Genomic DNA, 24,757 nt, shown 5'->3' on the forward strand with positions numbered 1-24,757 from the left:
AATGTTGTGAAGAAAATATTTGGCATGGGTCCCCAGATCTTCTACAGCTGCACCATAGAGAGCATCCTGAGCGGTTGCATTATCACCTGGTATGGCAACTGCTTGGCATCCGACCATAACGCACTTCAGAGGGTAGTGCGTACAGCCCAGTACAACACTGGGGCCAAGCTTCCTGCTATCCAGGACCTATATACTAGGCAGTGTGTTAGAGAAAGGCCAAAAAAATTGTCAGACTCCAGTCAACCAAGTTATTGACTGTTCTCTCTGCTTCAGCATTGCAAGCGCTACTGGAGCGCAAAGTCTAGGTCCAAAAGGCTCCTTAACAGCTTCTACCCCCAAGCCATAAGACTGCTGAACAATTAATCAAATGGTCACCCAGACTATTTGCATTGAAACCCACCCCCCTTTGCTTTTTTACACTGCTGCTACTCGCTGCTTATTATCTATGCATAGTCACTTTACCCCCACCTACATGTACAAATGACCTCAATTTCTTTTTTCTTACTTTAGTGTATATAGTAAATATTTTCTTAACTCTATTTTCCTAAAACTGCACAATGTTCCTGCCGCTCTGCCCTGTTGTGAACTTTGGAGTCGCTTCCCCAAACCCTTCCTCACTGTTTCTGGATTACTGTTAGGCTAGTGTCAGGCTACCTGTGTTCTACTGACTTCAACAGGTAATGTGAACCAGTGTGCCATCATTTACATTTCAATGTATAGTTTGCCATTAGGCAGGCACAGATCTCTTCAAATCCTCTAGGGGTGGAAGCCTAAACTGACCTGCTTCCCTGTCAGACACACTATCTTTGAAGCAGGTACAGATATGCGTACCACATAACAGATACGATTCTATGTTTCTTTCCATGGGATTTGAACTCACAACCTCCTGGTTCACGGCATTCTTAACTTCCTGACACACCACCACGTCTGTGTCAGCTATCTGATTATTCTCTCATCATTGATTTGATTGACTTATTCTCTGGTTTTCTGTTTTAATGTTGATCCTTAATCACTGTGATAAATCAAATCGTTTTTCTGGAGTTGACTTTTAACAGAGCTGCATTTCACTTTGAAGTGTAAAGTATAGGAATACAGGTGACACTGACGTGACGTAGCAGAAAGCGTGGAATTCTATGAACCAAGAGGTTGTGAGTTCCAATCCCAGGTGAGGACATGTTGAATAATCATTTCCATATAAATGCACAATGTAATCAAGTATGTTGAAAACATTCTGTGTTAAAAGCACAATTTTAATGTGTGTGCGTTCCTAACTTACGTCTTGTCACGTTAAAGCTATGTTTGGGCTAACCAAAAATGTTATGTTCAGGTATCACTTTGACCCGAAAAGTTTAGTAAACTATAAAAGTCTGTGGAACCAGTTACTAAATAATAATTTGTTGAATCAACAACAACAACAAAAAGTACAGTGTACACAGATGAAAACATACACACCGGTAAAGAGTCCACCTGTTTGGGAGGATGGGTGGTCTCCTGATAGCATCTCATGGTCCCCGACGTGTACGCCTTGTTCATCATAGCACCAATGCACACAACCAGGGACCAATGCCTAACACTAAACACCCGATGCCTGACTCCTGAATCTCTTCCTCTCGGCCGCAGTAGCTGTCCTACTATGGTGCCTGTCCTCCCTCCTCCTCAGAAAGTAAACTGTCACTCCTCTATTCTCTCCCTCTCTCTTTCCCTTCCTCTCTCACACCCTTCTCTCCTCTGCCCCAACTGTACCACATATGCAGTCAGTCCCGACAACCCTCTGGCCCTCGCCTGCTCCTGCCTCAGCCAATCCTGTGAGAGAATGCTCCTAGGTGCTCCTCCACTCGTCGCTCCGCCGAGGTGGGCAGACAGACAGGAAGCATTTATATAGAAAATAGCCTGTTGCTAGGAGACGCAGGGATAAAGAGCAAAGTGAGTCCTACACAATAAAAATAGTTATTTGGGTTAAATTGGACGCAACAACGCGTCATCCCGTCCTACGAGTTTCCCTTTGATTATTAATAGTGTGGAAAGACGCGAAATAATACAAGTGGGTGATTTGCATTAGTACAGTGCTACCCACACATCACAGACATGTCTCAGTAGTCTAAAGTGGCTTCATCCTCTCCTCGTGCCCTCTCTCTTTCATCTTCTGTGACACTGAAGACACAGCTGAGAGCAATAGGATGAGGCTTTTTACCAGGTATTTGCTTTCACTAGTACAACGCTTTCTCACGAGTAAACAATGGATAAGGAGCGATGAAGGGGAGGATATGAGCAGAAGAGATGAGGAGAGGAAGCCACGTTAGACTATTGAGAGCATGGCAGTGCATTCATCAATCAAATGTATTTTACACAGCCCTTTTTAAGAGCAGCAGCTGTCACAAAGGGCTATACAGATAACACGATCTCACAGTTTGACACGGTTTGACTTCGGTAATTGTAACACAGACGCTGGGAGACGAGAAGCAAGTACGGGTGTGGATTTAATAATAAATAAACGTGGAACTAAACACGAACAGCATCTGGACATAAGAACAGGAAAATAACAACAAGGCTGACTGGGGAAGGAACCTGAGGGAGTGACAGGTAGAGGGATGGAAATCATGGAAGTGATGCAGTCCAGGTGAGTCTCATGAGGGGCAGGTGCACGTAACGATGGTGACAGGTGTGTGTATTAATCACCACACTGGCGACAACGAGCGCCGGAGAGGGGGTGGGAGTAAACGTGACAGGTATTCAAGTGTTTTCCAGGTTTAGGAATTCATTCCGAATGGGTACAGTAAGGGTTAAGGTTTGGGATAGGGTTAAAAAATATATATTTAAAAAAGAGTGCCTAGTGCTGGGACTGAGCACGCGACCCTCAAGCCGGAGCTCGCTGGTTTATCCTGTCCACTATCCCCATCCGCAATGCCTCAGCAAGCCGCAAGCCTACTTAATGGTAATAGTCCTTACTGTTGCCCCTAGTGGCCAGATTTAAGGGCATCTCCCGACACCCTAGGTACCTGGATGAATGTCAAATATCGCCTTGGATCTCGAGTGACCTGGCTGGACACCCAATCTAAAACACCAAAGAGCAAGCAATGCAGATGTAGAAGCACAGAGGCTAAGAACAAATCCCTGGAAAGGCAGGAACCTATGAGGAACCGGGTAAGATTACATGGTCATGTAGGCAAGATCTTTGTTCAAGACGTTGAAATGTTCATAGATGACCAGCAAGGTCAACAGTTCAACACCTCAGGAGTAAATGTCAGTTGGCTTTGCATAGCCGAGCATTCATATCAGGGACTGAAGAGACACTGTGGGATGAGCGATACATTCTCTTTCTAGACCTGCTCTTTCTGAACTAAAATACACACATATAGACACTCCCATTCCCAGATGGGACAAGACTGGAATAATGTCAATATCCCAATATCCCAATGCTTAGGCACACTCAGACGCATTGTTCAGCCAGTTCTAGTGTCATTTATTTCTCTACATGTTTCCATTATTATATATATTTTTGGAACGTATACCTATAAAATCAATGAGAGTTACAGAACCAAGATGTTTCATGCACGTGCTTATGCACACTCAGACACATTGTTCAGCCAGTTCTAGTGTCATTGTTCCTGCTATCAGTACCAAGCCTCCAGATTCTACAAGGGCTCAATACATTCTCCTCCTGCCAATCCAATCTCTCACAGACACGACACAATGTGGAAGGTTGTGATTGACTGGTCGATCAGTGTGTGCGTGTCTGTCTGTCTGTCTGTCCGTCCGTCCGTCCGTCCATCAGCGTGTGTGTGTGTGTGTTTGTGTGTGTGTGTATGTCCGTCCGTGTGTGTGTGTGTGTGTACGTGTGTGTATCCGTCCGTCTGTCCGTGTGTGTTTGTGTGTGTGTACGTGTGTGTGTGTGTGTGTGTACGTGACTGAGTGTGTAAGCCACTGTCATAGAGATCTTTCCAGGAATAAGATACTTGATCTACAGTATCTTACCCACAATTATTATCTGTCCTTTTCACAACCTCTGAGCCAATTATCAAAATCACTCTACAATAATCTCCAGTTATTCCCCATTTACTGCAGTCTACAGAGTTGCATATCCTACTGTATGCCTATAGCATCACCATCATCTCTAATAATAACTAGGGGAAGGGGGATACCTAGTCAGTTGCACAACAGAATGCATTCAACCGAAATGTGTCTCCCACATTTAACCCAACCCCTCTGAATCAGAGAGGTGCTGGGGGGGCTGCCTTAATTGACATCATCGGTGCCCAGGGAGCAGTTGTTGTTGGGGGTTAACTGCCTTGTTCAAGGGCAGAATGGCAGACTTTTCCAATTGGCCGGCTCGGGATTTTAACTATTGACTTTTCAGTCACTGAGATTGACACGGATCTAGGATTAGTTTATCCTCCCCTAATCCTAACCTTAACCACTAGGGGAGAATACCACAAACTGACTTTAGATCAATGTCGAGGCATGCAATTTTACGTTGCTCCGTAATTACCTGACTCTTAAAACAAAACCAGCCACCTAAAGGAACGTATTTAAGTATTTCCTGATCAGACTGAGACAGCAGTTGCCCCATCTGACCAGGGGGGACGGAGAGAGGGGGAGAGGGGGAAAGGAGGAGAGGAAGGGATATGCACGCAAGCACTGGTCAGTCAGGTGGAGAAGTGAGAAGTAGCATTATCGATTTCTCGCTCCGTCAGTGTTCATTCAATACGGTTAGAGACAGAAGTATTCTCCATCCTTTGTCCCCCTCCTCCCCCTCTCGTCCCTCCCCATCACTGTACTGACCTGAAGTGTTCATTCAATAATGGGTTAGAAAAAGAAGCATGTTCCCCCTTCCTCCCCTTCTCTGTCCTACCTGGGATCCCCGGGCACCCCTCTTGTGGTCCCATTCAGTCTGTGAGATCATCTGGAGACGAGAGAGAGACACCAGTTTAGAGTGCATTCACCATTACCCTCCAGTCTACTCCAGTCTACTACTGTATTACAGTATCTTCTTCTCTATCGTCCTCCACTATCTCTCCAAGCCCCCCCCTCTCCGCTGAGGGCTAAAAATAAATGCGAGGCGGTGCTGATGAAGAAAAAAGCGCATTACCTACGCTTGCAGGCTTCATCTTCATCTACGTCCCCCTGTCATTCCTCCCTTCTATTCCTCTATTCAACACTTTCTATTTTGTTCAACAAGGCTTTAATGTCATTTCACAGTGAGGCTGGGGCGTACCGAGCCTTTCAGCACAGCATAATGGCCTCTGCCAGGCTAAAACTTTAATCACTCTAATTAGCAAATAGACAACACACAGTACTAACATACACACACACACTAACCTCCCTCCTGAAGGCACGCCATGCTAAGTGCAGGCTCGTTTACACTCGCATCGCAGAATCAACATCACAGCATCATTGCCATTTTACTGACAGATACAGAGACTAGTTTACCCTGGCATAATCTTCATGGTAAGGCAGGGGCAGGAGAATTATTATATCTTTTTATTTTATTTAACCTTTATTTATTAAACAAGTCAATTAAGAACAAATTCTTACTTACATTGATAGCCTACCAGGGAACAGTGGGTAAACTGCCTTGTTCAGGGGCAGAACAACATATTTTTACCTTGTCAGCTTGGGGATTTGATCCAGCAGCCTTTGCGGTTATTGGCCCAATGCTCTAACCACTAGACTACCTGCCGTGAAGAGGGAATCCATAAACTGACTGAAATATACAGTAGCTTGAATATTCTCACTGTTTGAACCGATGTGCAACAAGGTGAACGAGTCCTTCTAAAATCAGTTACATTGTCTCTGATTTGAGTATCTGCTTGCAGGGAGCAAAAAAAAGAAAGAGGTGTCCTCGTATTATAAGTGTCAAGTCTTTTGCAGTCTGATGGGGCGACTTAACTCAGCTGTTGAGAATGAGTCCTGCATTGACTAGCTGACTGTGTCTGTGGACGGCCGGCTGTACGTTACCAACAGTAACATTACGTAACACTTACTTCTGGGGTCCTCACCCAGATTCCCATTGAGCCACAAACTCAACCTCGATTGATTTAACACAACCTTTTCAAAAAGAGAGAGAGAGTCAGTGGAAACAACATTTATTTATAAAAGGATAATTCCGATACTTTTTCTCTGGGTGTTGTTTTTTTTTGCCTCTTCCACTCTTCCGCGAAGAGGAGAGGCTGGTACTGTAGTCGTCTCCCTCCCTCAGTAACACTGACCCCAGTCTTTGTCCTGAGTCCCCTTACCCTAACCCCTACTAATGACAACTCAACGCCAGTCAAGCCCCTAACCACCACTCAACATCCTGGTTAACTAGACAGGTGTTGTATCTACTTAATACAGCTGTGGGAAAAAAAGATATTCTGCTTCTAGTCCACATATGTGTTCTCTCCCTCTGACCACACTGTAGTTAGCTGCGTATGTCGTTACGATATATATACACATAGGTTTTAATACCAGGAAACATACAGAGAGGCAAATGATCAGAGAAAGACCCACCTGATCTTCTCCGTGGTTGGATGGTGAGTCTCAGCCAAATGCCCATTAAGTGAACCAAGTCTACAATGTAGGCTATGTCCGACAGCTTTGAGCTTCTCTCATCTGTCAAAGACTTCTCTCAAGCGTCAACATTGTTTATGACTGTTTTCCTAGACTTCCAATAAAAACCTGCAGGTCTATATGTTATATTTTGGTCTGTCTGGGCTGTTTTCCTAGAAGTCCAGCAGAGTAACTTCAAGTAAAAATAGAGGGCAGGGGCTGTACCTTTCATTTGATTGAGTTCTCTGGTAAAATCATTAGAGAAGTAGCATTTGAAACAGAGCAGTGTTCCTTTCCATGGTTTAGGATTTTAAACTGTTTCCAGTTTTATCCAGGGACCGCTTTAATGTATCGTATAAATAATAGAGTCATTTAGGAGACACTTTTATCCAAAGTGACTTACAGTTGACACATGATACAGTAGCCCACTAAGGAATCAAACCCACTACTCCAGTGATAGAGACTGTGTACTAGTCACGACACGCTAATCAACTGAGCCATCAGAACCAACCAGTTCTAAACAAGTTACCAGTAACAGAGTAACTGGGTCCCGTGTGGCTCAGTCTGAGACCCGTAATGGTAGAGCACGGGCGCTTGCAAAGCCAGGGGTTGTGGGTTCAATTCCCACGGCGGACCAGTATAAAAATGCATGTACTGACTACTGTAAGTCACTCTGGATAAGAGTGTCTGCTAAATGACTCAAATGTAAAGAAGAAGTCCCTGGTCAGAAGAACAGGAGACATTGGACCACCACTGAACCAGAGGGGAGTGAGTAAGCAGTGAGTGTACAGCTCATGAAAATCTAATGAGCAAACAGAGAGCCTGATATGTCCTCCTACTAACTCTCTAAGTGTTGTGTTCATTTAGACAGAAAGAGAAAAGTAGAGCATTAAAGAACTCTCAGGGAGGATGACAAAGGATGAAGGGAGCATGATAGAGAATGAGGGAGGATGACAAAGGACAAAGGATGAAGGGAGCATGATAGAGAATGAGGGAGGATGACAGAGGATGGAGAGGCAGAGGTGCAAACGATAACTCTGTTTGTCTGTGTGTTATTAAATGACAGATGAGGCAATCTACCTAATAAGAGGATGATGATGCAGTGTGTTTAATTTACCATGAACAAAACACCAACACTGGTAATGACTCTCTCTTCTCTCAAGTCTCTTTTTCTCTCTCTACAGCCTCGATCTCCATCTCTCTCGCTTCAGTATCTTTCTTTCTTCAGTATCTCTCCCTCTCTCTTCAGTATCTCTCTCTCTTCACTATCTCGCTCTCTCGCTTCACTATCTCTCTCGTTCTCGCTCTCTTCAGTGTTTCTCTCTCTCCCTCTCTTCAGTATCTCTCTCTCTTTCTTCAGTATCTCTCTCTCTCCAGAATATCTCTCTCTCGCTAACTCTCTCTTCAGTACATCTCTCTCTCTCTCTCTCTCTTCAGTATCTCTCTCTCTCTTCAGTATATCTCTCTCTAAATTCAGTTCAATTCAAGGGGCTTTATTGGCATGGGAAACATATGTTAACATTGCCAAAGCAAGTGAAGTAGATAATATACAAAAGTGAAATAAGCAATAAAACTTAACAGCAAACATCACACTCACAGAAGTTCCAAAAGAATAAAGACATTACAAATGTCATATTATGTACACTACCGTTCAAAAGGTTTGGGACACTTAGAAATGTCCTTGTTTTTCGAAAGAAAAGCACATTTTTTGTCCATTCAAATAACATAAAATCGATCAGAAATACAGTGTAGACATTGTTAATGTTGTAAATGACTGTTGTAGCTGGAAACAGCTGATTGTTAATGGAATATCTACATAGGAGTACAGAGGCCCATTATCAGCAACCATCACTCCTGTGTTTCAATGGCACGTTGTGTTAGCTAATCCAAGTTTATCATTTTAAAAGACTAATTGATCATTAGAAAACCTTTTTGCAATTATGTTAGCACAGCTGAAAACTGTTGTTCCGATTAAAGAAGCCTTATTTAGACTAGTTGAGTATCTGGAGCATCAGCATTTGTGGGTTTGATTACAGGCTCAAAATGGCAGGAAACAAAGAACTTTCTTCTGAAACTCGTCAGTCTATTCTTGTTCTGAGAAATGAAGGCTATTCCATGCGAGAAATTGCCAAGAAACTGAAGATCTCATACAACTCTGTGTACTAAAAAACATGAAAACATCACCGAATACAAACAGTGTAGCTATTCCCTCCGCAAGGCAATCAAACAAGCTAAGCGTCAGTATAGAGACAAAGTAGAGTCGCAATCCAATGGCTCAGACACGAGACGTACAGTTGAAGTCGGAAGATTACATACACCTTAGCCAAGTACATTTAAACTCAGTTTTTCACAATTCCTGACATTTAATCCTAGCACAAAAGCAGTTAGGATCACCACTTTATTTTAAGAATGTGAAATGTCGTAATAGCAGAGAGAAGGACTTATTTCAGCTTTTATTTCTTTCATCACATTCCCAGTGGGTCAGAAGTTCATATACAGTCAATTAGTATTTGGTAGCATTGCCTTTAAATTGTTTAACTTGGGTCAAGCTTCCACAATTAGTTGGGTGAATTTTGGCCCATTCCTCCTGACAGAGCTCAGTTAGGTTTATAGGCCTCCTTGCTCGCACACGCTTTTTCAGTTCTGCACACACATTGTCCATTTGGAAGACCTATTTGCGACCAAGCTTTAACTTCCTGACTGATGTCTTGAGATGTTGCTTCAATATATCCACGTAATTTTCCGCCCTCATGATGCCATCTATTTTGTGAAGTGCACCAGTCCCTCCTGCAGCAAAGCACCCCCACAACATGATGCTGCCACCCCCGTGATTCACGGTTGGGATGGTGTTCTTCGGCTTGCAAGCCTCCCCATTTTTCCTCCAAACATAACGATGGTCATTATGGCCAAACAGTTCTATTTTTGTTTCATCAGACCAGAGGACATTTCTCCAAAACGTCCGATCTTTGTCCCCATGTGCAGTTGCAAACCGTAGTCTGGCTTTTCTATGGCAGTTTTGGAGCAGTGGCTTCTTCCTTCCTGAGTGGCCTTTCAAGTTATGTCAATATACAACTTGTTTTACTGTGGATATAGATACTTTTGTACCTGTTTCCTCCAGCATCTTCACAAGGTTCTTTGCTGTTGTTCTGGGATTGATATTCACTTTTCGCACCAAAGTATATTCATCTCTAGGAGACAGAATGCGTCTCCTTTCTGAGCGGTATGACGGATGCGTGGTCCCATGATGTTTATACTTGCATACCTTCAGGCGTTTGGAAACTGCTCCCAATGATGAACCAGACTTGAACCAATTATTATTCTTAGGTCTTGGCTGATATCTTTTGATTTTCCCATGTTGTCAAGCAAAGAGGCACTGAGTTTTAAGGTAGGCCTTGAAATACATCCACAGGTACACCTCCAATTGACTCAAATTATGTAAATTAGCCTATCAGAAGCTTCTAAAGCCATGACATTATTTTCTGGAGATTTCCAAGCTGTTTAAAGTCACACTTAAGTTAGTGTATGTCAACTTCTGACCCACTGGAATTGTGATACAGTGAATTATAAGTGAAATAATCTGTCTGTAATCAATTGTTGGAAAAATGACTTGTGTCATGCACAAAGTAGATGTCCTAACCGACTTGCCAAAACTATAGTTTGTTAACAAGAAATTTGTGGAGTTTTAATGACTCTAACCTAAGTGTATGTAAACTTCCGACTTCAACTGTATGTGGCAGGGTCTACAGTCAATCACATATTACAAAGAGAAAACCAGCCCCGTCACGGACGGGGACTTTGAACATCCAACGGAGCACCATTAAATCCATTATTGAAACATGGAAAGAATATGGCACCACAACAATCCTGCCAAGAGAGGGCAGCCCACTAAAACTTATGGACCAGCCAAGGAGGGAATTAATCAGAGATAACCCTGAAGGAGCTGCAAAGCTCTACAGCTGAGATTGGTGTATCTGTCCATAGGACCACTTTAAGTCGTACACTCCACAGAGCTGGACTTCATGGAAGAGTGTACATAAAAACTAAAAAAGAAATAAAAATAAGCAAACACTTTGGTGTTTGCCAAAAAGCACGTGGGAGACTCCCCAAACATATGAAAGAAGGTACTCTGGTCAGATGAGACTAAAATTGAGCTTTTTTGGCCATCAAGGAAAACGCTATGTCTGGCACAAACCCAACATCTCTCATCACCCCGAGAATACCATCCCCACAGTGAAGCATGGTGGTGGCAGCATCATGCTGTGGGGATGTCTTTCATCATCAGGGACTGGGAAACTGGTCAGAATTAAAGGAATGATGGATGGCACGAAATACAGTGAAATTCTTGAGGGGAAACCTATTTCATTCTTCCAGATATTTGAGACTGGGACGGAGGTTCACCATCCAGCAGGACAATGACCCTAAGCATTCTGCTTAGGAAACGTTCGAGTGGTTTAAGGGGAACATTTACATGTCTTGGAATGGCCTAGTCAAAGCCCAGACCTCCATCCAATTGAGAATCTGTGGTATGACTTAAAGATTGCTGTACACAAGTGGAACCCATCCAACTTGAAGGAGCTGAAGCAGTTTTGCCTTGAAGAATAGGCAAAAATCCCAGTGGCTAGATGTACCAAGCTTATAGAGACATACCCCAAGAGACTTGCAGCTGTAATTGCTGCAAAAGGTGGCTCTATTGACTTTGGGTGGGTGAATACTTATGCACGCTCAAAGTGGTAGACATGTTGTGTAAATCAAATCTTACAAACCCCCCAAAAATCTATTGTAAGGCCTCCTGGGTGGCGCAGTAGTTAAGTGCGCTGTACTGCAGCGCCAGCTATGCCACCAGAGACCCTGGATTCACGGCCAGGCTCTGTCGTAACCGGCCGCGACCGAGAGGTCCGTGGGTCTGGCCGGTAGGAAAACCCTTGTCTCATCGCGCACCAGCGACTCCTGTGGCGGGCCGGGTGCAGGTCACGCTAACCAAGGTTGCCAGGTGCACGGTGTTTCCTCCAACACATTGGTGCGGCTGGCTTCCTGGTTGGATGGCGCTGTGTTAAGAAGCAGTGCAGCTTGTTTGGGTTGTGTTTGGTAGGACGCATGACTTTCAACCTTCGTCTCTCCCGAGCCCGTACGGGAGTTGTAGCGATGAGACAAGATAGTAGCTACTAAACAATTGGATACCACGAAATTGGGGAGAAAAAGGGGTACAATTCAACAAAAAAAACAACAAAAAAAATCTATTTTAATTCCTAATTTTACTCTGCATGCATTATTTGGTGTTTTATGTTGTACACAGAGGATATTTTTGCAGAATTCTGCATGCATAGTCTCAATTTGGTGTTTGTCCCATTTTGTGAATCTTTGTTGGTGAGCAGACCCCAGACCTCACAACCATAAAGGGCAATGGATTCTTTAACAGATTCAAGTATTTTTAGCCAGATCCTAATTGGTATGTCAAATTTATGTTCCTTTTGGTGGCATAGAAGGCCCTTCTTGCCTTGTCTGTCAGATCGTTCACAGCTTTGTGGAAGTTACCTGTGGCGCGGATGTTTAGGCCAATGTATGTATAGTTTTTTTGTGTGCTCTAGGGCAATGGTGTCTAGATGGAATTTGTATTTGTGGTCCTGGATACTGGACCTTTTTTGGAACACCATTAGTTTGGTTACTGTCAGGGCCCGGTCTGACAGAATCTGTGCAGAAGATCTAGGTGCTGCTGTAGGCCATCCTTGGTTGGTGACAGAAGCACCAGATCATCATCAGGAAAACAGTAGACATTTGACTTCAGATTCTAGTAGGGTGAGGCCGGGTACTGCAGACTGCTCTAGTGCCCTCGCCAATTCGTTGATATATATGTTGAACAGGGTGGGACTTAAGTTGCATCCCTGTCTCACCCCATGGCCCTTTGGGAAGAAATGTGTGTGTTTTTGCCAATTTTAACCACACACTTGTTGTTTGTGTACATGGATTTTATTATGTTGTATGTTTCCCCCAACACCACTTTCCATCAATTTGTATAGCAGACCCTTATGCCAAATTGAGTCGAACGCTTTTTTGAAATCAAAAAAGCATGAGAAGTCTTTGTATTTTTTTTGGGTTTGTTTGTTTGTGTGCAGGGTGAATACGTGGTCTGTCATACGATAATTTTGTAAAACGGCATTTTGACATTTGCTCAGTACATGGTTTTCACTGAGGAAATGTACGAGTCTGCTGTTAATGATAATGCAGAGGATTTTCCCAAGGTTGCTGTTGACGCATATCCCACGGTAGTAATTGGGGTCAAATTTGTATCCACTTTTGTGGATTGGGTTGATCAGATGCCAGAGCTAAGGATGATGTTAAAGTGTTTTAGTATAGCCAATTGGAATTTGTTGTCTGTATATTGTATAATTTCATTGAGGATACCATCAACACCACAGGTCTTTTGGGGTTGGAGGGTTTTTATTTTGTCCTGCAGTTCTCTCTCGTCAGTCAGTCAGTCTCTCTCTCGTATCACTCTCTCTCTCTCGTATAACTCTCTCTTGTATAACTTTCTCTCTCTGTCTCTCTCGTCTTTCTCTCTTGTATCAATCTCTCTCGTATCACTCTCTCTCTCTTCAGTATATCACTCTCTCTCTCTTCAGTGTCTCATTCTCTCGCTCTTCAGTATCAGTATATTTTGTCCTGTAGTCATTTCTCTCATCAGTCAGTCTCTCTCTCATCAGTCAGTCAGTGTCTCTCTCGTATCACTCTCTCTCTAATATCGCTCTCTCTCTCTCGTATCGCTCTCTCTCTCTCTCGTATCGATCTCTCTCTCTTTCTTACTCACATTGCTCTCTCTCTCTCATATCGCTCTCTTTCTCTCTCTCGTATCTCTCTCTCTCTCTCTGGTATCGTTCTCTCGCTCTCTCTCTCTTCAGTATCTTGCTCTCTCTCTTCAGTATCTCGCTGGGTCTCTCTTCAGTATCTCGCTGGGTCTCTCTCTTCAGTATCTCGCTGGGTCTCTCTCTTCAGTATCTCGCTGGGTCTCTCTCTTCAGTATCTCGCTCTCTCTCTTCAGTATCTCGCTGGGTCTCTCTCTTCAGTATCTCACTCGCTCTCTCTTCAGTGTCTTGCATGCTCTCTCTCTCTTCAGTATCTCGCTGGGTCTTTCTCTTCAGTATCTCGCTGGGTCACTCTCTTCAGTATCTCGCTGGGTCTCTCTCTTCAGTATCTCGCTCTCTCTCTTTCAGTATCTCGCTGGGTCTCTTTCTTCAGTATCTTGCTGGGTCTCTCTCTTCAGTATCTCGCTGGGTCTCTCTCTTCAGTATCTCGCTGGTTCTCTCTCTTCAGTATCTCACTGGGTTTCTCTCTTCAGTATCTCGCTGGGTCTCTCTCTTCAGTATCTCGCTGGGTCTCTCTCTTCAGTATCTCGCTGGGTCTTTCTCTTCAGTATCTCGCTAGGTCTTTCTCTTCACTATCTCACTGGGTCTCTCTCTTCAGTATCTCGCTGGGTCTCTCTCTTCAGTATCTCGCTGGGTCTCTCTCTTCAGTATCTCGCTGGGTCTCTCTCTTCAGTATCTCGCTGGGTCTCTCTCTTCAGTATCTCGCTGGGTCTCTCTCTTCAGTATCTCGCTGGGTCTCTCTCTTCAGTATCTCGCTGGGTCTCTCTCTTCAGTATCTCGCTGGGTTTCTCTCTTCAGTATCTCGCTGGGTCTCTCTCTTCAGTATCTCGCTGGGTCTTTCTCTTCAGTGTCTCGCTGGGTCTTTCTCTTCAGTATCTCGCTAGGTCTTTCTCTTCAGTATCTCACTGGGTCTCTCTCTTCAGTATCTCACTCTCTCCCTTCAGTATCTCGCTGGGTCTCTCTCTTCAGTATCTCGCTGGGTCTCTCTCTTCAGTATCTCGCTCTCTCTCTTCAGTATCTCGCTAGGTCTTTCTCTTCAGTATCTCGCATGCTCTCTCTCTCTCTTCAGTATCTCGCTGGGTCTCTCTTCAGTATCTCGCTGGGTCTCTCTCTCTTCAGTATCTCGCTGGGTCTTTCTCTTCAGTATCTCACTGGGTCTCTCTCTTCAGTATCTCGCTCTCTCTCTTCAGTATCTCGCTGGGTCTCTCTCTTCAGTATCTCGCTGGGTCTCTCTCTTCAGTGTCTTGCTGTGTCTCTATCTTCAGTGTCTCGCTGGGTCTCTCTCTTCAGTATCTCGCTGGGTTTCTCTCTTCAGTATCTCGCTGGATCTCTCTCTTCAGTATCTCCCTGGGTCTCTCTCTTCAGTATCTCGCTCCCTCTCTTCAGTATCTCACTCTCTCTTGTAAGTATCTCACTGGGTCTCTCTCTTCAGTATCTCGCTGGGTCTTTCTCTTCAGTATCTCGCTGGGTCTTCCTCTTCAGTATCTCGCTAGGTCTTTCTCTTCAGTATCTCACTTGGTCTCTCTGTTCAGTATCTCACTCTCTCTCTTCAGTATCTCACTGGGTCTCTCTCTTCAGTATCTCGCTGGGTCTCTCTCTTCAGTATCTTGCTCTCTCTTCAGTATCTCACTCTCTCTTGTCAGTATCTCGCTGGGTCTCTCTCTTCAGTATCTTGCTCTCTCTTCAGTATCTCACTCTCTCTTGTCAGTATCTCGCTGGGTCTCTCTCTTCAGTATCTCGCTGGGTCTTTCTCTTCAGTATCTCGCTAGGTCTTTCTCTTCAGTATCTCACTTGGTCTCTCTCTTCAGTATCTCACTCTCTGTCTTCAGTATCTCACTGGGTCTCTCTCTTCAGTATCTCGCTGGGTCTCTCTCTTCAGTATCTTGCTCTCTCTTCAGTATCTCACTCTCTCTTGTCAGTATCTCGCTGGGTCTCTCTCTTCAGTATCTCGCTGGGTCTTTCTCTTCAGTATCTCGCTAGGTCTTTTTCTTCAGTATCTCGCTGGGTCTCTCTCTTCAGTATCTTGCTCTCTCTTCAGTATCTCACTCTCTCTTGTCAGTATCTCGCTGGGTCTCTCTCTTCAGTATCTTGCTGGGTCTTTCTCTTCAGTATCCCGCTAGGTCTTTTTCTTCAGTATCTCACTGTGTCTCTCTCTTCAGTATCTCGCATCCTCTCTCTCTTCAATATCTCGCTGGGTCTCTCTCTTCAGTATCTCGCGTGCTCTCTCTTCAGTATCTCGCGTGCTCTCTCTTCAGTATCTCGGGATGCTCTCTCTTCAGTATCTCGGGGTGCTCTTTCTCTTCAGTATCTCACTCGCTCTCTCTCTCTCAATTCAGTATCTCGCTCGCTCGCTCTCTCTCAATTCAGTATCTCGCTCGCTCTCAATTCAGTATCTCGCTTGCTCTCTCTCTTCAGCCTCTATCTTCATCTCTCTCATCTTTCCCTCTTCTCTGCGTGTCTTCCTTATCTCTCCCTCTGTCTCTTTGCCCTGCTCATTGTAGTCACATACAGTAGTGATGCGTGTTTGACTCAGAACCCGCAATCACCGTGGTTACATCCGCAGGGTGGGCGGGTTTAGGGTCATGAAATATTGTGTGGATGATGGAGTGGAGAAATATGATTGACTTTTTTCAGTGTCTTGAGTGAATAAAGGTCTATGAAGGTGATCTCTTTATCAGCTTCATACAATCTGATAGTATTTCAACTACATAAAATATGCATCTACGTCGAAATCATATCAGAAACATGTTGGGTAGTTTTGACAGCTTTTAATTTCTCTAAAACGGGTCAAACTGATGTCATTTGGAAATTTTGCATAAAAAATATTTTGTTTTTGGGGGGTTATTGCATGTTATCCCCGGTCCCTAAACATCTTTGCAGCACGAGAGAAGCTGAGAAGAAAGGGAAAACTTGACCAATGTCAACTAGACTTCTATCGATTTATAACATTATCCTGGTGAGCAAGGACTTATTTAGTATTCTAGGGCAACAAGCAATAACAGAAGAGAAGCTGCATGTATCTAAGTATAGTTGACTAACAAATAGCCTACCAAAATGTCAGAAATTACAAGAACAAACATAGGCCTATCTGAAAAGGTACGTCAAAACATTGCTTCGTCATCTCTGACTGTACAGCGTATTTTCTATATTAGCGGGTTAGGGTCTGGGCCTCAGATTTTCACTTGATCACATATAGTTGGCCGTTTGCAGATGGGTGAACAAACAGCTGACCCACGCGTCACTAACACACACACACACACACACCTCCACCTGGTCAAACCTGTATGTGGGCCCTCTACTCAGCCCCTATGCTCTCTCAGATGGCCTTCATTAGGGCTCTAATGCACTTGTGATAATGTAAAGACTACGGGAGGGTAGGAAACCACTGGGGCCTAATGCAGTGTTGTGCCAGATTACCATTCACAGCTCTATGATTCATTCATAACCAGCATAATACTTGTTTTATGATGCCCGGGGCCACGGTAATATCATTCTCTAACGATAGCTTCATATCAATTTAGGCTCCTTGGCTGTCCAAACGCATGGCGCATAAAATGTTCACTTCCAACCTAGTGCCAGCAGGGATAACTTCCCCTTCTCTCTCCCTCTATGTTGTCTCTCTCCTCATTGGTAATTTAAGCTCTGGATTTCAATCAGTTACATTCCAGGACTTGGGATGACTGTCTCTCTATCTACTTGATTTGTTTCTCCTCGTTAGGGGAGATTGCTAACTATGTGGGGTGCTGCTTTACACCTGCAGGTGGAGCCTCTTTCCAGACTCGTTCTCAGGGCATTAGACACTGTAAACTACCCCTGTATTTCAGCTAAACTCTACCCCAGATAGTCCATCCCTCCTCTCCTCTCTCTCTCTCTGGACTCTGGAAAAGACCAGTCATGCACCTGAGTTTTGGGCTACATTTCATTCCAGATAGTTACTCCCTCCCCTTTCACCAATCCAATCATCTCAGATCTACAGAGGGAAGTGAACGAAAGCAAACGCTAACAAAACATTTTGGAATGAAACACAGCACAGAGCTCACAGACGCCTTCCAACTGGACATGGAATTGGACGCAGCCAGCCAATCCCCTGGACCCTCATCAGGCCTCCTTGCACCAGTGAGAATTTGGCCTGAAGCCTGAAACCCTGACACTTTATAGGAGGGAGGAAGAGAGAGGGGGTTGCTGCTGCTAGACTCCTGGCATAGATGCATTAACTCTGGTCAGGTGGGGGGCAGACAGCCAGGAGAGGAAAGGCAGGGCTGCTGGAGGTTTACTTTTAACACTTTTGGATGCTGTATGATCTGACTCCCATGCAGACACGCACAGATGTGCACACACACACACACACACACACACACACACACACACAGGTGCACCTGCGTTTGCATGGACACGCGCACCAACACACAGAAACACACACACACACTGGATCTGGGGGTGGTTTTAACAGTGTTGGCTACTAAACAGTATCTAGATGCCTTGCTAGTTTACCCTCCTGAGGGTTTCAAGGCCTTCCAAGCCCATTAACAAATAATGGAACATTCATTCTGCCCATAGAAACTACTTAGCGTGAGGGTCATTTCAACTATGGGGTTGGTGTTTCTGTGGTTCACACATCTGCCTAGTCCAACACTTCCCTGTGTGAAAACACAACACGTTCAACTGGTGAAGATGACAAGGTTGTGGGTTCAATTCCTGCAGGGGTCACACGTACTGAATATGTCATGTTAATACGAGTCCTTTTGAATAAAACAGTCTGGTAAATGCCTCATAAATGACAGGTGAAGTTGATCCCAATTTTTCTGCCATGGATTTTTTAGCAACTCTCATACACATTATGAATATTGACACATTTCACTGTGTTTACTATGGTCTGCTTCCATGCGCACGCACACACAGGCACACGCACACACACACACACACAGGCACACACACACACACAGGCACACACACACACACACAGGCACACACACACACAGGCACACACACACACACAGGCACACACACACACAGGCACACACACACACACACACACACACACACACACACACAGGCACACGCACACACACACACACAGGCACACACACACACAGGCACACACACACACACAGGCACACACACACACACAGGCACACACACACACACAGGCACACACACACACAGGCACACACACACACACACACAGGCACACACACACACAGGCACACACACACAGGCACACACACACACAGGCACACACACACACACGCACACAGGCAGGCACACACACACACACACACACACACACACACACACACACACACACACACACACACACACACACACACACAGGCACACACACACACACACACACACACACACACAGGCACACACACACACAGGCACACACACACACAGGCACACACACACACACACACACACACACACACACACACCAGGCCTGTGTGTTACATTCCCAGTGTAAATCGTTTACAGCGCCAGCAGGTCTGACTGATTGCTAGTATATCCTGTATCGACCAAGACCTTTGACACCAACCAGTGGTTCCGTACAGTAAATGTCCATGCAAAAACACTCGATTAAACGCAACTCTGTAAGGGACTCCATGTGTTTTTCAATTATACCATTCAACAAAATCAGTGGCACCACGGCAGCATTCACACACCGCATGTTTACATGTTGGAGCGATAGGTGAGTAATGGAAATCCTGAGGGAAGAGGGACCACATACACGGACAGAGCTGTGAAACACTAAGAGACATGCTGCAACATCACAACCCTGCCTCTGTTATTTTATTATTATTTATTTAACAAGGCAAGTCAGTTAAAGAACAAACTCGTATTTACAATGACGGCCGACTGGGGAACAGTGGGTTAACTGCATTTTTCAGGTGCAGAATGACAGATTTTTACCTTGTCAGCTTGGCGTTCGATCCCGCAACCTTTTGGTTGCTGGCCCAACGCTCTAACCACTAGGCTTCCGGCCACCCCCAGCCACCGGACAGGAAAACCCATAGACGACTATAGAGAATGGATGAACTACACTACTCGGACCGTGGACACACCTATAAAAACCTGGTTGCTAGAAACCCAGAGTTGGGACTGGGGCTGTGAAGCTGGAGAAATAAACTGGGGTATATGTGACTGGAGATGGAGCTGGTGTGTAGGGGATGGGACTAAACAAGGGAACAGGTGTTAAAGTCACCCAAATAAACAAGTCCTTGTAAGGAATAAAGGGTATGTGTTGTGAATGGCCTGCCCCTGTATGAGTGTCTTTAGACTGTTCTGAAAGGACCCCTGGCTGAATAACATAACGGACAGGCCTGCGTCACAACGCACCCGCACGTCACGACTACACCACTACACTATTGACGAATGAGAGAGAGAGAGAGACAGAGACCTTGGCTGAGTGACAGACAGATAGCCCTCTCTCCCTCCCCTCTGCCGTCCCTGCAGGTCACGACTGGACCACTCTAGGCCCGAAGAGGGCCCAGGGCTCATCTACATAACGAGGTGAGACAAAGCCATTCTGGCCAGCAGCTGCTACGAGTGGCCTCAGCTGTAAACAACAGACACAGGGCCAGGGAAAATTTACATCATCATGTACATCAGACAGCTAGCTACATCTCACGAGTGCAGTTATTAACCAGTTAAGTTCTCAAACTATTTGTCTCAACTTCAAATGAACTTTTGTCTGTAATGTCTTTTTCGTTGTGTCGGAACCCAGTAAGACTAGCTTTCGCCATTGGCGTAATGGGGATCCTAATGAATCTAAACCTGAATAAATCTAAAACTTTGATTCACTGCCACATTGACTCTGTACCTTAAGAGCATTATACGCCACAGGCCTCCTCCTTTATTTTACCATCTGTCTAGGGCTCTTCCATCCTCCTGTCTCCCGGTTCCATTCTTCAGTGCAGTGCGTTCTTATCTAATCATGTGTGTGTCCCCATTGGTTAAGTTTCAGGGCCAAGATTTTGCTTGACAGAGACGGAGGGGTCCCAAGAAAACATGTGCCACTGGGAGCTTCCTTCCTAGAAGCTGGTATCGCCATTGACCTCTTCATCTGAAGATTACAGCTTATATCTCAGCCACCAGAGAGGGGAAAAGAGGAACAGGGGGAGGGGGAAAAGAGGGAGAGGGGGGAGAGAGAAGAAGGGAGAGAGAGAGTCTGCAGAGAGACAGCACTCGGTGTCCCCGGTGGGATTATACAGCATTCTTCTCCCTGGAGGAAATACCTGATTCTGCGCATCTGATCTGGGTTCAGTCATGCTGGAACACATACTCACTACATCACAACTCCTCTCCTTCCTCACTCTCTCATCTATATTCCTCCTCCCATCTTCGCTTCCTCTCATACTCCCCCTGTCCCTCACACTCTCACTCCATCTGTACCCCCCTACCTCAATCTCACATCATTTATGTCCCTCTCTCTCTCTCCTCCTCCCTCACTCTGCGTCTACTCCTTCTCACCATCACTCTCTCACTCACAGTGGCAGTCATGCTGGTGGGTTTTATTGAAGGGACCCTTGGGACGGGCTGATGACTCACGGAGAGAGACCACTCATCTACGTCACCATGGGCCATCAGCTGTGCTTACTGATGCTAATTGTGTCTGGCCGTCTGTCCCTCTGTCTGCCGGTCCTGTCGATCAGTACGGAGCCTGTTCTGGGATTGCTTATTGATCACATTATCTTCCTGCGTCACTCAGTACCTCACGGACCTGCTGTGTACTGGGGGAAGGAGGGGAGAGGTGAGTGTGACGGTGACTAAGGGAAGACGGAGAGGAGACGAAAGAGTGGGAAAAGGTGTGAGAGGAAGAAGGGGTGAGGTCAGGGAGAGGGAAAGGGGATGTGAAGGGTGAGATATAGGGGAGAGGTTGGTATGACGAAGGGAGAAGGAGGAGGAGAGGCTGTGGGAGGGAGGAGTGGGTAGACCACACGTTAGGAGCATGTGGATCTAGGTAAAGCATCTGTTGGGTCAGAGGAGACATTAAACTCAGAGCCTGAACATCAGATCGTAATCATCTGTCTAGGGGCATTTACAGTTTGAAAACTTACCAACCTACAGGCCCATTAAACTTGAATGATTCTCAATCAATGCTCTGAATTAGTATAGAGTCAATACCGTACAACAGGCTGCCAGAGGTGGAACATTGACAGGCTATTTTACTACAGTATCAATCTAATTTACACTACAGAATTAAACAAGACGTTTGCGTGCAAAGTGATTTTCCTGCCCGCCAGTTAAAATGACCCGTACGAGTGTATTTCATTTCTTTGTTACATTTTCTCTGAGAACTGCAACGTACGTAGTAGGCAGAAATTAGAGGGCATCTTCCAATTGGCTCATTCATCCCCCCTCCTCTCCTCTGTAAATATTCCCCAGGCCGTTGCTGTAAATGTAAAATAAGGGGGGAAAAAATCTAAATGAATTTCAAAACATATCCAGGAAAAACACACCATAAAATAAAATAAACCATTACAATTCCTTCAAAATGTGAAATATGGGCTCCTGCCCACATTAACGTTGTAAAGTTGGAGGCCACCCTGAACCAGGCATATTTGGGCAAGTGGGCACCTTTTTCCATCTGGGAATGTTTTTATGACAGAGGTTATTGCTCCGCAGATTAATTGAACAGAACCAGACAAATCACTGGCTCTTAGTGCTCCGTGAGAACCGCGATGAACCACAGACAGAGGTCAGATCAATGGACACAGACTGACAGACAGACAGACACAGAGGCAGGTTAAAAGTCTGCTATTTGGCACGACTCCCATGGATGTCTGAATTGGAGCTACCGTGTTAGAAAGAGGCCTGGATTGACACTCTACAGACAGAAAACAAAGTCATACCCAGAGAATAGGACAAACCCCTTTTAAGCAAGGAACACTCGTCTAGACAAGACACACAGGAACATTTGAAGTATACTGCACACTAAAACAGACATGTCAAAGTATGAAAGCTGGGTGAGATAGTATTACAAATGTTGATGGAAATACACTGCAGGTGTATCACTCTCTGACACTGACCTGCCTCTCTATCCCCCTCTAGACCATGACTCATGTTGTTGCTTCCTGTGAGTGCATGTGAGTGACATCAGTCTTGGGGTGTGTGTGTGTGTGTGTGTGTGTGTGTGTGTGTGTGTGTGTGTGTGTGTGTGTGTGTGTGTGTGTGTGTGTGTGTGTGTGTGTGTGTGTGTGTACTTGCGTGTGTGTGTGTCTGGAAGCCCTCTGTCCCTGTCCAGTCCCTGAGGCAGGTACAGTCCCTGTGGCAGGGCTACTGAGAGGGGCAGAGAGGGGCTCTGGATGACTGTGATTGGCTTAGAGCAGGTCTAATTGTCCGGCTATTGAGGAGCTACATTAACCATCTCACCCCTTGCCTGGACACACCACTGATTACATTGGGAGCGGTAATAGGGACGTGTCTGGTGTCCTAAATCACTTCCATCAGGATGAGCAGACACCCAAGCAGCAGGAATCAGTGGTCTACAGGGACGAACATACTGACAAACAGTCATTATCTCAGCTCCAGATACGTATACATCAGTCTAAACTTAGTCCTAGGATAGACTTTGTGCCCTCTGGTTCAAAAAGTGGTTTCTGTTTTCATCAGATTTGATTTGGGATTCATTTCCATTACAATGCTGAAAAACACCTAAAGTAGACACTCCCTCTGGTCCTATATAAATCAACTACATATCCTATGGTTCCGCACTCTCCCTAGCTGCCTGCGTCATCAACACCAGTCCCACTGTGCATCAGATGCAAATAATTACCCTCCTGAACTCAGAAACGCAAAGAATGAGGTTGGACTGCGTAGTCGGCCCAATCTGCTGCGGTGCACCACATACATACGTCAATGGATCATTTCTCACAGAACAGTCTGAATAACTGTAAAAACATCCTTACACAGACCAAATGAAAAACCCGGATACATCTAAACGTAATGTAAGTGGAGAGGAAGGGGGAGCAATGGACTCCACAATAACCACCGGTTAAACATTTTAGAACACCTACTCATTCAAGAGTTTTTCTTTGTTTTTGCTATTTTCTACATTGTAGAATAATAGTGAAGACATCAAAACTATGAAATAGCACACATGGAATCATGCATGTTGAGAGAATGCCAAGAGTGTGCAAAGCTGTTATCAAGGCAAAGGGTGGTTTATTTGAAGAATCTCAAATATAAAATATATTTTGTTTAACACTTTTTTGGTTACTACATGATTCCATATGTGTTAGTTCAAAGTTGTGATGTCTTCACTGTTATTCTACAATGTAGAAAATAGTAAAAATAAAGAAAAACCCTTGAATGAGTAGCTGTGTTCAAACTTTTGACTGGTACTGCATTTATTTATACTCCGGACTCTGACGTTGCTCGTTCTGATAAGTCTTTATTTGATTTGTTTTACTTTTGGATTAAGTGAATGTTGTTATTGTATCGCCAGACATTGCTGCACTGTTGGAGTTGAAAGCATAAGAATTTCACTGCACCTGCAACAACATCTGCAGAACTGTGTGTGTGACCAATACATTTTGATTTGATTTTGTGCACAGTTACATTACAAGTCATCACAGTGCTGTGGTGGTGGCCCGGGGGTGAGTAGGACCTATGCGTTCTAAGTGAGTGTTACGTGTCTTTGTGCATGCGTTGGCGTGTATGGTGTATAGATGTATGTACATTTTGCATCAAAGCTGGATGCCTGAGGGCAACTGTCTATATTTCATACATTGCGTGTCTCACTGCATTCAATTGTATCTAGCGTGTAAATATGTATGTACAGTGGGGCAAAAAAGTATTTGGTCAGCCACCAATTGTGCAAGTTCTCCCACTTAAAAAGATGAAAGAGGCCTGTAATTTTCATCATAGGTACACTTCAACTATGACAGACCACCATAATTGGAAAATTAATTCATTAAAAATCCTACAATGTGATTTTCTGGATTTTCTTTCTCATTTTGTCTGTCATAGTTGAAGTGTATCTATGATGAAAATTACAGGCTTCTCTCATCATTTTAAGTGGGAGAACTTGCACAATTGGTGGCTGACTAAATACTTTTTCCCCCACTGTATGTGTTAGAGTTTTGCCATTTGGAAAAGGCCCTGTTCTTCCATCTAAGAGAAATTCAAGGTCTGATATACATTGGCCCTGAATCGGGGTTATTTTCATAGGAAACGCCAGACTGGAGATGATAGAATCATGATGCGTGGTTTCCGCAACGTGCACCCCTTCACTTCGTTTGCCAAGCCGCATTAAGAGGCAATCCAATGGCTTCATGCATCCAATGGCTTTATGCACACACACACGCCCTTCCTTCCACTGGTTCCCTCTAAGTGGAGTGTTTCCCGTGCTAATGGCAAGCCAGTCTTACGTG

At 44.7% G+C, this 24,757-nt stretch overlaps 1 protein-coding gene across 2 annotated transcripts in view; it reads right to left on the reverse strand.

Moving 5' to 3' along the window:
• pde3a (phosphodiesterase 3A, cGMP-inhibited) overlaps positions 1–24,757 on the reverse strand; it is an 88,427-nt gene that overhangs the window by 36,177 nt on the left and 27,493 nt on the right. Inside the window, exon 2 of one of the 2 annotated variants that reach the window (XM_042300196.1) lies at positions 4,850–4,900. The exons of the other annotated variant lie outside the window; for it this stretch is intronic. Within the exon in view, the coding sequence (XP_042156130.1) occupies positions 4,850–4,900 (51 nt within the window). The remainder of the gene's footprint in view (positions 1–4,849; positions 4,901–24,757) is intronic. 2 annotated transcript variants of the gene reach the window in all.

This window comes from Oncorhynchus tshawytscha, linkage group LG17, assembly GCF_018296145.1.
Source record: "Oncorhynchus tshawytscha isolate Ot180627B linkage group LG17, Otsh_v2.0, whole genome shotgun sequence".
NCBI classification, from domain to species: Eukaryota; Metazoa; Chordata; class Actinopteri; order Salmoniformes; family Salmonidae; genus Oncorhynchus; species Oncorhynchus tshawytscha.